This window comes from Nannobrachium achirus (genome assembly GCF_963921795.1).
Source record: "Nannobrachium achirus genome assembly, chromosome: 6".
NCBI lineage: Eukaryota > Metazoa > Chordata > Actinopteri > Myctophiformes > Myctophidae > Nannobrachium > Nannobrachium achirus.
In genome coordinates this window covers 54,788,476-54,804,933 of record NC_137815.1, presented here as the reverse complement: position 1 = coordinate 54,804,933, position 16,458 = coordinate 54,788,476, and the positions used below count along the sequence as shown (strand labels likewise).

Sequence of the window (16,458 nt, the reverse complement as noted above, 5' to 3'; positions counted from 1 at the left end):
GATGATTCATATGATAAGGCTACATATAGATTTAAAATGAATTGAAAAGATATGGGAAAAGGTTAAATTAATGTAACAACAAAAGATTTGACATTTGCGCTCCAAATCAAGCAAATTACAGACAATTGAGTATTGATTCAATATTGACTTCTGCCTTAAGATTGACTTCTGCCCACTGCATCTAATTTCAGGATCAATTACAAGATCAGTTTTAGCCAATACAGACAAGTGTATGTATTGTGAGTGACCCATCAACATTATAACCATTGTATTTAATTGTGCAGTACCTTGTCACAATGTAGAACAAATCGATGGGCAGGGGTTCCTCACAAGATTCTGGGCCTGGGTACAAGGATTCACTTGGGCCCCCCATGAATGTTCTTCATAGGTGGGGGTGTGGGGGGGGGGGGGGGTTAACCCATTTAGACTGGGAACGCATTATTTTGTTTTTAACGCTGCAAGCTTGTAGATCTGCTATTTTTGAAAAATTGTGAAAATGTGTTTTTTGAAAAACATCTGTTTCTATGTCAGTGTTTCTATGTCAACTCTTTCATGTGAAGGAACTCCAAAATGTATATGTATTTGGCCACGGACCCCCATCTCAAAATATTTAGTTCCAGGGACCCCCCCAGAAGCAACATTTTAGTTACAAATGTTTGCTTAAAAAATACATATACTGTATTAGATTAGACATAGATTTGCTCACATTTTCACAACTTTTCAAAAATAGCAGATCTATAAGCTCGCAGCTACAAACTCAGTCCCCCCCTTGTGACGCCCCTGTTGATTGATTTAGCAACTAAAATATAATAAAGTGGCCTTGTGGCCCTCCTCTGGCCCTCCTCTCTGGGCAAGTGACCCTGGCTGTTGGCTGACTCCAGTTGTTTTCAACAACGGAACAACTCCTTCCCACTGAACAAGTGTTTCGATGTCTTCCACACAGACATTCGCAGAATTTCAGCCATAGTTAATATTACCGGATCTCAGTGCTGCAATTGACACATTGGCCCACTTACTAGACCGGATGGGAAACGGTGGTTCTTTCTAGCACAGTACAATATTGGTTTGCATCTTACTTACAGGACAGGGACAATGTCATCTACAGGATCTTCATACAGTATCTGAGAGGACAAAAAATACATACATAGTTCCACAAGGCTCCATTCAGGGGCAGCTCTCTCCCGCACCGATGTCGGCGGCGGTATAGGCGCTGAAGCGTCTGTTGCCAAAAATCGACATGCTCCCACTGGCTCAGATCATGAAAAACAACAAAAGATATTATCATAATTATGCAGATGACGTCCAATACAAGCACTGAGCAAATGCAAATCAATTAAAAGTCTGACGCAATGTCCCTGCCTTTCACTAGGGTTTGGATAGATTTCTTGTGCTGCACTGTCATTTTATTATCTAATTTCTATATCTGCTTTATTTTAGCTCATTCTTATTTTCCATTCTCTAAATTCTTAGCTATTTTTAATTGTATTCAAATGTCCTTTTATAATGTGCTTCTTTTAAACTGTCTTAATCCTCTTAATGTTTTGTGTTTTGCAATGTTCAATAAAAAAAGAATGTGCCTTGCTTTGCCTTGATGAACTGACTGTGGTGAAGTTGAACAAGGCATGGACATTGAGTAGTCAATCATGTGCCAATCACTGTACCAAAATAATGAATGACAACAGTTAAAGGTTAAAGGTTAGGTTAAAGGTTAGGTTAGGTTTTGACAAAGAATCTCAAATGACAACATTATAGTGCATCTTCTGCTGTATATACTGTACTGTATACACATCTTAATCTGTTGTAAAGCTCATGCTCACTTAAAGGTGGGAGGTTATGACTGATTATAACTTAAATAACAAGTCAGAAAGTAAAATATACTTGTTTTCTTCTCCTACAGCCAAAAAGAAAAACAATTTCACTATGCTGTCCCAGTAGATTTGACCTCAACAATATCCTGCAGCAGAACATAATTTAAAGTATGTTCAATTAGCAATGAAAAAACATTGAATTCAACAATAAATGCTGGGAGGAAAATGACAAGCTCTTAAAGCCCTCTGTGAATTATGATGGGGTCCCAAGAGGAGAACATGTATGAACTTGCCATTTTAATTAGCTTGATGAACATGTAAACATACAATAAACACATGGGATACTAACGAAACCTCTGAACATTTATTTCCAAAGTCTGATACAAGCCTCTCAAATGAAGCAAATTATTGCAGCCATTTAAAAGTAAAATACATTGGCCATAGCTAGACCAATATGAAGATTATAAACGGCTGATATACCGTACCTATAGACCAATATCCTCCATTCAGACACAGAGAAAAGGAACATAAGCAGCTTGATTTCCCAATGCCATTAATTACAATAACAGCATCCATTGTTCTGCAGCTAATTGCCTTGCTCCTTTGTGTCATTTAACAAGCTCCAAGGACATGGAAGCGAATGGGAGAGCAAAGCCAAGAAGCAGCTGTGTACGCAACAATCCTCTTGGTGGCTCATTCATGGTATCATCAGCCTGTTTAGTCGGGCATCAACACTAACACACACAGTAACCTCTGAGGTGGTGTGGATTCTCTCGATAGAGAAACAATGCTATTTCAGAGAGTTTACTTTTTTCTGTCAATGGGATTCAAATACAAACTTGAAGTACTTCAAGATGGGGTGCCATGATCCCCCCCCCCCCCCCCCCCATGATTATAAGGTATTATGATTATACTAGGAGGTATTTTCCAAAAAAAAGTGTACAGAAAGAGTTAAAATTAGGTTTTTATGTGGCCACACCCACCAGTTCATTAAGTATGCCTGGTTGTCATGGTGGGTGGTAACCCAGCTGAAGTTAGCCACACCCCACAGTGTTGGGTGAATGGTAAAAGGGGAGAGGATGATTATATGATGTCACTCTATCTGTGTTTTTGGATCGGCACTTTTGACCCACAAGGTGGCAGCCTCGAGGAAGAAAACCAAAATACAAAGGGAATACATAATTGCTCATAACGACCACATCAGGGGGTCTAATGAAATGCTGTCAACCTCCTAGACACATGAAAACCAGAACAAGTACAAAACTATGGCACCACCTCTTTAAAGTGACATACTGCTCGTGCTCAAATAGAAGACTGACATACAGTATGTTAGTCTTATGACCAGGGGCAACCTAATTAGTATTTATGAACATTCATCGTAACCCTCCCAAATCTAGAAAACAGAGAGCATAATATAAGCTCTGATGCTGTATTGATGTATAGCCCGGAGCGGCTCCATTCATAATGAAGGAGACTTGCAAAATGTTTGAAACTTAACATCTACAGTACATTAGCATAATAAGAATCAAATGTGATTCTATAATGACAATTTATACATAGCACATGATAGTAATAATGATTATTAACTTCATAATAATTCAACACACAAATGAGCAAATAAAAACTGTGACAATACTCTCTGTGGAAAACTATGGAGATAAGAGTTAAAAATACATTCTTAAAATGAATAAATAAACACAAGTTTGATTGATGCTCTCCGGAGTGTTTACAAAGTAAAATATGACGTAAAACACTGCAATATGGGATATAATAATCAAGGGTTAGCTACAGAGCTGTTGACATGCAGAAATGTTGCCACTAATGGTGCCAATAATAGTTGGAGGAATGTTATGTACCCACAATGCATAACAGATCAACTCCTCTATGTTTCTTATAGTGGTAGACATACAATACATGTACGGTATGACCATTTGAATATTCTATTGCACAACATGTGAGATGTGACATAAGCGAGACATTTCAAATCTTAAATTCAGAGCTATTCTCCTTTAGCTAAAGCTCTCATTGACTATGCCTTCGACATTCTAGGAAATAGATTGTGCTGTTTTTTGTTTCGTTTTGTTTTACTTGTCCTCTGAGACAACCTGACTCACTTCTTTGCATGCCATTAATTTTGGAAGGAGTGGGATGCATTGTGTAATGTTGTTCTCTAGGGCATGGGAGACTATAAATTGAAATTACACACACTATTACAGTTTGCAGGGTAGGTTTCATTATCAACTTGTCCTGCATTTTCAGGTAAGGTAATAATTTTAACTAGGAGGTTTTGAAGAGGTGATGTTGAGATATTCTAGCTCTAGCAGTTTGGCAGTACTCCTAGTCTTTTTTACCAGTAGATTCTACAATGTCAAGGACCCCTTAGTCGACCCCTTAGCCGAGAGAGATTTCCTGTTGATGAAGTTAAACTGACATTATGTTTGCTGGTGTGATCTCCTATAATATAGAATCAAACTACAAGAACTTTTTAATGATATGTGATCGCAATAAATGATAATGATGAAACTCCATTGTCCATTTGCATGCAAATTAGTTTTAGCATCAAACGTGCAATCCCAATTTACCAACATGCTGCATCAGGGACGTGCAGAGAATATTAGAGAGGCAGGGGGTGAAATTTATAAAAGAGCCTTTTGGTGGAAATATCGAAACCCTAACCCTAACCCGCACTGCGACGCGTTGTGAGCTTGGAGGTCGGCTATTTTCGGTGCGTTATACCACTCATAGGCATAATTTCTACACAGAACGGGCAATTCTTTCAACGTAAGATGCTGCATTCAAGTTCAGGAGAATTTGGTCAAGGCAATTCTCTTAAATGCTGGATTCAGTTATGGCATGGAAAGGGGGCATTTGCATTTCTTTCACCAGAGTAAAATCTGCATTCATGGTCTGGAGAGGGCACTTTTCACAGACGGGTAAAAGGGCAGGGGCTTGAGCCCCCTTTGATGTCTATGTGTGCACGTGCCTGTGCTGTATTCATAACAGTTTATATTTTCCGTGCCTGATTTGCTAAACACCCATGCAGGGCTACAGAGGTCATGGATCTATGCGTGACCATCAAAGGGGTCTCCTTCCTCTTGCAAACCGGTTTGGGTATTCTGGGGAACACGGTGGTCCTGTTGATATATTGCAACATCGTTGTCACTGAACGCAAGCTCCCCCCTGTGGATAAGATCTTGTGCCACCTGGTCTTCTCCAACCTGCTGCTGCTGCTGACGCGCTGCGTACCCCAGACCATGACTGTGTTCGGCCTCAGGGACCTGCTGAACGACCCTGGCTGTAAAGTGGTGATCTACGCCTATCGCATCGGCCGCGCCTTGTCCGTCTGCATCACCTGCATGCTCAGTGTGTTCCAGGTATAAGCTGATTATTTTTCCTTCAGTTTTCTTTTTGTTTTCAGTTTGCTTGTTTAGTTATTTTTTTTAAGCTTAGTTTTTGTTTGTTATTAATTTAGTGTTTAGTTCACAGCCTGTTGCATTGTGGCGATGACAGATTTTTGACAGTTTTTGACAACAGGGCTTGTATACTGACAAAGACATTTTCTCTATGACTTCTAGTTTTACTTAGTTAGTAAACACTATACATTTTCAGTTAGTCATCGTTCTTTTGTAAAGCTAAGTTTTAGTTTTTCCGTAACTAAAATTACATTTAAATTCTAGTTTTCGTTATTAAATGAATTTTAGTTAACGCTAAAGCACTATAACTTTCCGATTCTCCCCCTGATTTGAACTCGATTCTCCAGGGCAAGTGCTGAAATTTTAACCACAGAAGCTGAGCTAATAGAGCCTGCCTACTTACTCGGGGGAGGAATCCAAATTTGACCTTAAGGTCAAAATCTGTGTCGTACCAGAACCAGGATTGTGTCAAAACAAGTTGTGTCAAACCACACACAGGATCGTGTCAAAGGTTATGTCACACCCTGACCCAGACACAGGATCTAAGTCTCTTATAACTTATATTGTATTAACACCAGTATGACGCCTAAGGGCAAAAAGCAACATCACCCTAAAGGGTTTTGGACATACAAGGTTTCCACCCGACAATGACGATAATCTACTATACACATAGGACTAACTAACATTTTATTCACTTTTTATTCACCCAAAATTGACATAATAATACAGCTTTATTAACTAACTAGAAAAATATTGTTCCTTCGAAACAATTGTGGGCTCGCTTCAAGCAAGAAAACAATGGCTATAAAAGCACAAAATGTCAAGATCGCAGGCAGTGCTCTCTTTGACGTTACTGACGTCAAAGATTGGTCCATTTTGTTCCAAAAATGTGTTGTGCAAAAGTTGACCCGCTGGTGGCGCTATAACAGGCCAATGTGTGAAGGTTGGTATCTGTTCCTTGACCTATTGGGAATGTGCTTGCAAGATTTCACGCACATCCCAGGCTGTGTTCATGATTTGAGGTGTTTTTGGCTTTGGACACTTTATCGCTGCTTGCAGCTATATTTATTATTATTTTTTGTGTGCACTTCATAGGCATGTTAGATAAAGGTCCTTAGATTGCGTGTAGAATGTTTCATGCAAATTGCAAAAAAAATCCTAGAATAAAAACGGGTTTAAGCGTTTTACAAACTGCTCAAAATTATATAGCGCCCCCTTTGGCCATTTGGGGTAAGATTGGTTTCAGTGATATTTGAACTAACCCTCTACACTATTTTGTCATGAAAATGTGACTTTGCATGTATGTTTTAGAGGCAGAATAATAATTTGCATAAAAATGCAATATTGTTTGAATTATTTAAAAAAGCATGTTTCAATGTTAAAGAAATCCGATCTGACAGATCTTTAGATATTGGTCCAAAGTTCACGTAAAAAAAGTTTTGTGCACGTGACGCGAAAATTCCAGAATAAAAGCGGGTTTACGCGTTTTACAAACTGCTCAAAATGGCGGAAAATTGAAGGGCGGAGCTTACTTAACAACGACACAGATGTCTTCCGCTTGAGTCAAAGCACGCGTGTAACAAGTTGCATGTCTTCAAACGAAACGAGTCATGACTTATGCCCGTTTGAAGTTTGAATTTTCAGACGCTTCGTATAGCGCCTCCTCTTTGCCAAATGCCATGAACGTGTAACTTTGTATGTATGATTTAGAGGCCGAAGAATAATTTGCATAAAACCGCAATATATATTGAATTATTAAAAAATCATTATTTAACGTACAAACTTCTCACCACATAGCCTGTGTAGATATAGGTTCAAAGTTCATGTGAAAAAGGTTTTGTGCACTTGACGCGAAAATCCCAGGAGGAGATAGATTTTTACTGTTTTTCATATAATTCCGAATTGTGGGAGACCTAAAGGTCAGAGGTCAAAAGTTAGAGGGTAAAAGTTGTTCGGCATGAGGAGACGCATAAGTGTATACAGGTTTCATGGCTGTATGTATAACACAGCATGAGCTATACCTGTTCAAAGATCGCACTTTCGAAGGCTTCCTACAGCGCCACCATTTGGCCGATTGCTATAACTAGAAGCTCGGCCGCCCGAGCGTCTAGTCGGCGACCTGGCCAACTCGGGAACAATGTAAATAGGGAATGAATGCCCCGCCCTTTAATGCAAACCCCATTATACCTGTTGTCATAGGATCCGTTTTGACCATCTGTTTGCGTGTGTCCATTTATGCCCATATATGGAGAGATATGTCTGTCTACGTCCATTTTCTGCCCATATATGGAGATCTCTGTAGGACCTGGTTTGACCATCTGTTTGCCTGTGCCCATTTATGCCCATATATGGAGTTTGCGACCTGGCCAACTCGGGAACGATGTAAATAGGGAATGAATGCCCCACCCTTTAATGCAAACCCCATTATATGGAGATCTCTGTATCTGTCTGTGTCCCTTTTATGCCCATATACTCTATCTGTGTCCATCTTTTATGCCCATATGCCCATATATGGAGATCTCTGTATCTGCCCATATGCCCATATATGGAGATCTCAGTCTGTGTCCCTTTTATGCCCATATATCTGCGTCCATTTTATGCCCATATGCCCATATATGGAGATCTCTGTATCTGCCCATATGCCCATTCTCTGTATCAGTCTGTGTCCCTTTTATGCCCATATACGGAGATATCTGTCATGGAGATCTCAGTCTGTGTCCCTTTTATGCCCATATATCTGTCTGTGTCCCTTTTATGCCCATATACGGATGCAAACCCCATTATATGGAGATCTCTGTATCTGTCTGTGTCCCTTTTATGCCCATATACTCTATCTGTGTCCATCTTTTATGCCCATATGCCCATATATGGAGATCTCTGTATCTGCCCATATATGGAGATCTCAGTCTGTGTCCCTTTTATGCCCATATATCTGCGTCCATTTTATGCCCATATGCCCATATATGGAGATCTCTGTATCTGCCCATATGCCCATTCTCTGTATCAGTCTGTGTCCCTTTTATGCCCATATACGGAGATATCTGTCATGGAGATCTCAGTCTGTGTCCCTTTTATGCCCATATATCTGTCTGTGTCCCTTTTATGCCCATATACGGAGATATATCTGTCTGTGTCCCTTTTATGCCCATATACGGAGATATCTGTCGGGTCGAGGCAAGGCCCCTGTATTGCCCATATATGGAGATCTCTGTATCTGCCCATATGCCCATATATGAAGATCTCAGTCTGTCGGGTCGAGGCTAGGCCCCTGTATCTGCCTGCAGTGATGTCACAATGACTCAGCGCTTGCGCCCGGCACTGCAGTGATGTCACAATGAGTCAGCGCTTGCGCCGATTTTGCGCCGATTTCCGCATAAGGAGATTCCGAACGTTTCGCGCCGGTTAGGGAAAACCGCGCGTCGGGTCGGGTCGAGGCCCGGCACTGCACTCCGTGCCGCGGCGGGGAACGCGCGTGCCGAATCTGAAGCCGGTGGGACGAACGGTTCTCGAGATACGCGGATTACAAACACACACGCAGAGACTTCTCGCATTTATAGATAGATAAATAATAGCACACTTCGCCACTGTAAGCTGAACACATTGATGTTTTTATTTTCATTTTCTCACTAAGTATGTAGGAGTAGAAAGGAACCGAAGTTTTTTGATACTTGATATGCCTGCTTAGTATAGAAACTAGAAAAATATTGTTCCTTCGAAACAATTGTGGGCTCGCTTCAAGCCAGAAAACAATGGCTATAAAAGTACAAAACGTCAAGATCGCAGGCAGTGCTCTCTTTGACGTTACTGACGTCAAAGATTGGTCCATTTTGTTCCAAAAATGTGTTGTGCAAAAGTTGACCCGCTGGTGGCGCTATAACAGGCCAATGTAAGAAGGGTGGTATCTGTTCCTTGACCTATTGGGAATGTGCTTGCAAGATTTCACGCACATCCCAGGCTGTGTTCATGATTTGAGGTGTTTTTGGCTTTGGCCACTTTATCGCTGCTTGCAGCTATATTTATTCATTTATTTATTTATTTTTTGTGTGTGCACTTCATAGGCATATTAGATAAAGGTCCTTAGATTGTGTGTAGAATGTTTCATGCAAATTGCTAAAAAAAATCCTAACGGGTTTTAGCGTTTCACAAACTGCTCAAAATGATATAGCGCCCCCCTTTGGTCAATTGGAGTAAGATTGGTTTTAGTGATATTTGGACTAACACTCTACATCTTTGCCAAATGCCATGAACATGTTACTTTGCATGTATGATTTAGAGGCAGAAGAATAATTTGCATAAAACTGCAATATTCATTGAATTATTAAAAAAAAGCATGTTTCAATTTTTTTTTAAATCCGATCTGACAGATCTTTAGATATTGGTCCAAAGTTCATGTAAAAAAATGTTTTGTGCACGTGACACGAAAATTCCAGAATAAAAGCGTGTTTAAGCGTTTTACAAACAAACAAAGACACAGATGTCTTCCGCTCGAGTCAAAGCACGCGTGTAAGCAAGTTGCATGTCTTCAAACGAAACGAGTCATGTCTTATGCCCGTTTGAAGTTTGAATTTTCAAACGCTTTGTATAGCGCCCCCCTTTGGCCGATTGGAATAAAATTGGTTTCAGTGATACTTTGACTAACCCTCCACATCTTTGCCAAATGCCATGAACGTCTAACTTTGCATGCATGATTTAGAGGCAGAAGAATAATTTGCATAAAACCGCAATATTTATTGAATTATTAAAAAATAATGTTTCACTTTAAAAGGAATCCGACCAGACAGTTTGACCGTATTGGTCCAAAGTTCCTGTGAAAAAAGTTTTGTGCGCGTCACGCAAAAAACCCAGGAGGAGATAGATTTTGACTGTTTTTCATATAATTCCAAATTTTGGGGGATCTAAAGGTCAGAGGTCAAAAGTCAGAGCGTAAAAGTTGTTCGGCATGAGGAGACACATACGTGTATACAGGTTTCATGGCTGTACTTATAAGAGAGAGTGTTTTTTACTGGTGATTCAGTCAGAGTGTATGAAAGGGTGCGCTCGTTTTATTGTCCACGACATTGCAAGCGGCGCGAAGGCCAGCGGACCTTGGTCCTGCTCTTCGCCCCCGAGCGCCGCAGGCGCGAGTGGCCGCGAAGAGCGGGCCAGGGCCGCGCGGCCGGCGGAGCGCCGCGCGAGTTACGAAGCCGTGGTGAATGCAATCGTTATATTTATGCCTAGGCCGTAAGGCCTGGGCAAGCCCACGATAAACGCCCGCGCAGTCCGGTGCGCATTTCCGAACGCACCCTTTCCCCACACTCGGACTGAAACACCAGTAAAAAACACCATCCCGTACTTATAACAGAGCATGAGCTCTACCTGTTCAAAGTTCGCACTTTTGAAGGCTTCCTACAGCGCCCCCCTTTGGCCGATTGGAATAAAATTGGTTTCAGTGATACTTTGACTAACCCTCTACATCTTTGCCAAATGCCATGAACGTGTAACTTTGCATGTATGATTTAGAGGCCGAAGAATAATTTGCATAAAACCGCACTATTGATTGAATTATTAAAAAAATATATTTCACTTTAAAAGAAATCCGACCAGACAGTTTGACCGTATTGGTCCAAAGTTCATGTGAAAAAAGTTTTGTGCACTTGACGCGAAAATCCCAGGAGGAGATAGATTTTTACTGTTTTTCATATAATTCCGAATTGTGGGAGACCTAAAGGTCAGAGGTCAAAAGTTAGAGGATAAAAGTTGTTCGGCATGAGGAGACGCATAAGTGTATACAGGTTTCATGGCTGTACATATAACACAGCATGAGCTATACCTGTTCAAAGATTGCACTTTCGAAGGCTTCCTACAGCGCCACCATTTGGCCGATTGCTATAAAAAATAATAGCACACTTCGCCACTGTAAACTGAACACATTGATGTTTTTATTTCCATTTTCTCACTAAGTATGTAGGAGTAGAAAGGAACCGAAGTTTTTTGATACTTGATATAGTATGACTGCCTGCCTGATAGATAAACTAGAAAAATATTGTTCCTTCGAAACAATTGTGGGCTCGCTTCAAGCCAGAAAACAATGGCTATAAAAGCACAAAATGTCAAGATCGCAGGCAGTGCTCTCTTTGACGTTACTGACGTCAAAGATTGGTCCATTTTGTTCCAAAAATGTGTTATGCAAAGGTTGACCCGCTGGTGGCGCTATAACAGGCCAATGTGAGAAGGTTGGTATCTGTTCCTTGACCTATTGGGAATGTGCTTGCAAGATTTCACGCACATCCCAGGCTGTGTTCATGATTTGAGGTGTTTTTGGCTTTGGACACTTTATCGCTGCTTGCAGCTATATTTATTATTATTATTTTATAATTTTTTTGTGTGCACTTCATAGGCATGTTAGATAAAGATCCTTAGATTGCGTGTAGAATGTTTCATGCAAATTACAAAAAAAATCCTAGAATAAAAACGGGTTTAAGCGTTTAAGGGTTTATGCTCAAAATTATATAGCGCCCCCCTTTGGCCATTTGGGGTAAGATTGGTTTCAGTGATATTTGAACTAACCCTCTACACTATTTTGTCATGAAAATGTGACTTTGCATGTATGTTTTAGAGGCAGAAGAATAATTTGCATAAAAATGCAATATTGTTTGAATTATTTAAAAAAGCATGTTTCAATGTTAAAGAAATCCGATCTGACAGATCTTTAGATATCGGTCCAAAGTTCACGTAAAAAAAGTTTTGTGCACGTGACGCGAAAGTTCCAGAATAAAAGCGGGTTTACGCGTTTTACAAACTGCTCAAAATGGCGGAAAATTGAAGGGCGGAGCTTACTTAACAACGACACAGATGTCTTCCGCTTGAGTCAAAGCACGCGTGTAACAAGTTGCATGTCTTCAAACAAAACGAGTCATGACTTATGCCCGTTTGAAGTTTGAATTTTCAGACGCTTCGTATAGCGCCCCCCTTTGGCCGATTGGAATAAAATTGGTTTCAGTGATACTTTGACTAACCCTCCACATCTTTGCCAAATGCCATGAACGTGTAACTTTGCATGTATGATTTAAAGGCCGAAGAATAATTTGCATAAAACCGCAATATAAATTGAATTATTAAAAAATCATTATTTAACGTACAAACTTCTCACCACATAGCCTGTGTAGATATAGGTTCAAAGTTCATGTGAAAAAAGTTTTGTGCACTTGACGCGAAAATCCCAGGAGGAGATAGATTTTTACTGTTTTTCATATAATTCCGAATTGTGGGAGACCTAAAGGTCAGAGGTCAAAAGTTAGAGGGTAAAAGTTGTTCGGCATGAGGAGACGCATAAGTGTATACAGGTTTCATGGCTGTATGTATAACACAGCATGAGCTATACCTGTTCAAAGATCGCACTTTCGAAGGCTTCCTACAGCGCCACCATTTGGCCGATTGCTATAAAAAATAATAGCACACTTCGCCACTGTAAGCTGAACACATTGATGTTTTTATTTTCATTTTCTCACTAAGTATGTAGGAGTAGAAAGGAACCGAAGATCCCGTCTACTGATAGATAAATAAACAAATAAATAATGACAATATCTAAAGTGTGCTCGCCTTATAGGCGAGCCCACAATAATGACAATATCTAGAGTGTGCTCGCCTTATAGGCGAGCCCACAATAATGACAATATCTAGAGTGTGCTCGCCTTATAGGCGAGCCCACAATAACCCTTGTTCCACAGGCGGTGACCATTGCCCCCGCCGGTGGCCCTGGTCTGTCCAGGCTGAAGGCTGGGCTGCCCTCCCTCATCCTGCCCACCTTCGTGGCGCTCTGGCTGCTGAACATGGCCATATGCATCGCAGCCCCGTTCTTCTCCATCGCCCCGCGGAACGGCACAGTGCCGGCCTTCACCCTCAACCTGGGCTTCTGCCACGTGGATTTCAGAGACAACCTCTCGTACGTGATCAACGGAGTGGCGGTCTCAGCCAGGGACTTTGCCTTTGTGGGCCTGATGCTGGGCTCCAGTGGGTACGTACATACTATATCCTACTTTTCCTAAACAAAAAAATCACAACTAGTGTGAAGTGAGCGTTGCTATTTATGAGTTAATTTCATCATCAAGTGTCCCGCTAGCCAATCACAACACGTCCTGCAAAGCTCGGCCAATGGTACCCTGGGCGTACAACAAACTTTGAGCCGTTTGTGACAAGATGTAGGCCAGATGTAGGCCACGCTTCAGTTTACTTAAGCCCTGGACATTTTTTAACATTTTTTTCCCTTCGTTTTTTGACCGATGTTGTTTGTGATGAGTGCTCGGCTCACATTCTTTTTCAGTGGTGTAAAGTAAGTAACATACTCAAGCAGGCCTACTGTACTTAAGTACAATTTTGAGGTATTTGTACTTTACTTGAGTATTTCCAATTTCCAATACTTTTACTTCTAAACTACATCTCAGAGACAAATAACACACATTAACCACTTTAGCCCTATTATAAAACTTTTACTTACTTTTGTTACTTTAAGTATACTTTTGTACTTTTACTCAACTAACATTTTGAACGCAGGCCTTTTACTTACATATAAGTATTTTTATATTGCGGTATGGCTACTTTTACTTAACCCAAACTAATTCTTCCACTACTGTTCTTTGTGCAGTTACATCCTACTCCTCCTTCACCGCCACAGCCTCCAGATGAAGGGCGTCCGTCGGCCCCAGCAGGGCGGAGGGGCGGAGACCCGGGCCGCCAAGACGGTGGTCACCCTGGTGGTCCTGTACGTCGTGTTCTTCGGCATCGACAACGTCATCTGGATCTACATGTTGACGGTGGCCAAGGTGTCCCCGGTGGTGGCTGACATGAGAGTGTTCTTCTCTTCTTGCTACGCGTCTCTCAGCCCCTTCTTTATCATCTCTTCCAACAAGAAGGTTAAGGCCAGGATTATGTGTGCCGCTGACCGGGAGCAGGTGTCAGAGGACACTCAGGAATCCAATGACAAATGATATATAGGCAGTGGTGGACAAAGTACTCAAGAGTCAATGTATATATAGTATACTGTAGATATTCCTGGTCAAAAACCAGTGCAAGTTTCTCAGTCAAATTTGTACTTGTGTTAAAGTACTGGATTGCTAAAAAGTACATGTTTTAAAAAAATACTTGAGGATTCAAAAGTACAGACGTTTAGAAATATTTAGGTATTCAAAAGTAAAAATTACAAAGTACATTTTCAATAATACTGAAAATAGTTCACAATGCGTAACACATTGCGTTGTCTTTGAAATGTAGAGGAGAGAAAAGAAAAGAGGACATGCTGGAGTGACTGATGGGGAGAACAGAATAGAAGCTCATGGAAACAGATGATCTGCTGTGGCGACCCCTTAAGGGAATTAGCCAAAAGAAGAAGAAATGTAGTGGAGTGAAAGTCATATGAATACTCTATTAAAGTACAGATACTCAAAACATTTAGTATGTTACTGTTCACCAGTGATCACAGGCTGCAACTTGCACTGCAATCTCAAGAAGAACTTTTTGTGGAAAGACTAGTTTGTCAAGTAGCTCGCCCATCACCCATCTGAAGTCCACTGCAATGGATGAGGTCACAGACATACTACGTAATAAGCAAGCTTTACAGCTTATTCGCGTTATAACAACTACATTATTACAGTCTGAGACAAAAAAAAAAGGTTGCCTGCTGCAATGTGTTGCACCGGGGTTGTCAGGATACCACCCTGTGCCTAATTTGATAATGTTCTCAAACTGGGGTTCCTGGGTCCCAGACCGAGTATTTCCCGTTGAACCTAAGCGCAACGGTGGGGGCTTGGGAGTGTGGGGAACACGCACCACTGACTATTGCTGATGATGGAGAGGTTATATTGCTTAGCCTTTATGTATTGAGAATGAGAGGCACTCTTGCCGATTTAGTAAGAGACTCGTCGCCAATTGCAAGATATTTAAAAGTTATTTAGGGCCATGATGATATCCTTTTCTTCCCAGTCAGCCAAATGGATTGATAGTTGGGAACTAAAGTGGATTACAGATCTGACTGTAACTCTGAGAGTGTACACATGGTGGCACCAAATTAATCTCACAGTTATAGGGTCCATATGCTGTGGCCTAATGCAGTGGCTTTCAAACTTTTTCATATCAAGGTCCATTATTTATGGAGCATTTGAGCCATGGACCACCATTTGATGATATTTAGTCTCTGACCCCAAACTGACTTAAGATAAGATTTTGTCCACAATTCCATGCTGTATTGATGTGGTACCATAGGAGAGATAACAGGCAAAACATTGATCAAAATAAATATTCTTCTACATTCTGTAATTGTGTAGACTCAAGTAGGCCTGATGTAGATCTTTAACAATAATGTAACTCTTGAGAGTGTAAAATGACTTTTACACCCTCAAAAGTTAAAGATCAATAAGGTCCATTTGCTCTCAAGAGTTGAAGATCTATAAGGGTCCATTTGGTTACCTACTCTTCATCATGTAGCTGGGGACCACCTGGAACCCCCTCAAGGACCACTGGTTGAGAACCACTGGCCTAGCCGCAAATTGCAACATTAGATTTTTTATAATCGGATGAATCTAGGGTTGCAATACCTCCCATAGGCAGCCAATGCATCAAAACAGTTTTTTGCTATCTGATTGTATTAAACGACTTCAAACTCACCAATATTGTGGCTCTATGGAAAGCTTGGAATTTACTCTTTCTATCTGCAAAGTGTTTGTTTCAGAAAAATCCACAGTAGACATGTTATGAGTTACTTTCTATCCAAGAAATTTGGTTCAGGTGATAATTCTTTCTAAGTCCTGGAGTTTGGAAGCGCTCGTGGAAAATCCCTCAACAGTCCTGTGACCACCTGGTTCTAAATGTCACATTATGCAGGAGGCAGCGGGACATGGCGTTATAGAAGACAAGCGCTTCCGAAGTTCAACACTTAGAAAATAAACCATATCTGCTCGGATTTCTTGACAGAAAATAAATCATAACAATTATACGGTGGATTTTTCAGAAATAAACACTTTGCAGATAGCAAGAGTAAATTCCAAGCTTTCCATAGAGCCGCAATATTGGTGAGTTTGACGTTGTTTAATACAATCAGATAGCAAAATAACGTTTTTATGCATTGGCTGCCTATGGGAGGTATTGCAACCCTAGATTCATCCGATTATAAAAAATCTAGTGTTGCAATTTGCGGCTACCACTGGCCTAATGCATAGGCTATAACTTAAATAGAAGTTTGACAAAAGTTTGCCAATCAGTGTGATAAT

The 16,458-nt window shown here is 40.7% G+C and overlaps 2 protein-coding genes across 2 annotated transcripts in view; one reads left to right on the top strand and one right to left on the bottom strand.

Annotated features, from left to right (window-relative positions):
* Positions 1–1,239, bottom strand: part of ora2 (olfactory receptor class A related 2) — a gene marked incomplete at both ends in the record, with an annotated part of 19,799 nt that extends 18,560 nt beyond the window's left edge. The window contains 1 exon segment of the mRNA XM_080728293.1: positions 1,188–1,239. Coding sequence (XP_080584419.1) covers positions 1,188–1,239 — 52 coding nt within the window.
* A 3,625-nt stretch (positions 1,240–4,864) lies between these two features.
* ora1 (olfactory receptor class A related 1) lies at positions 4,865–14,184 on the top strand (the record flags this gene model as incomplete). Its single annotated transcript, XM_080728697.1, has 3 exons — positions 4,865–5,182; positions 12,928–13,214; positions 13,842–14,184. 3 exons carry the CDS (start codon positions 4,865–4,867, stop codon positions 14,182–14,184), a joined length of 948 nt encoding a protein of 315 aa, XP_080584823.1.
* Between the last annotated feature and the right edge of the window lie 2,274 nt (positions 14,185–16,458).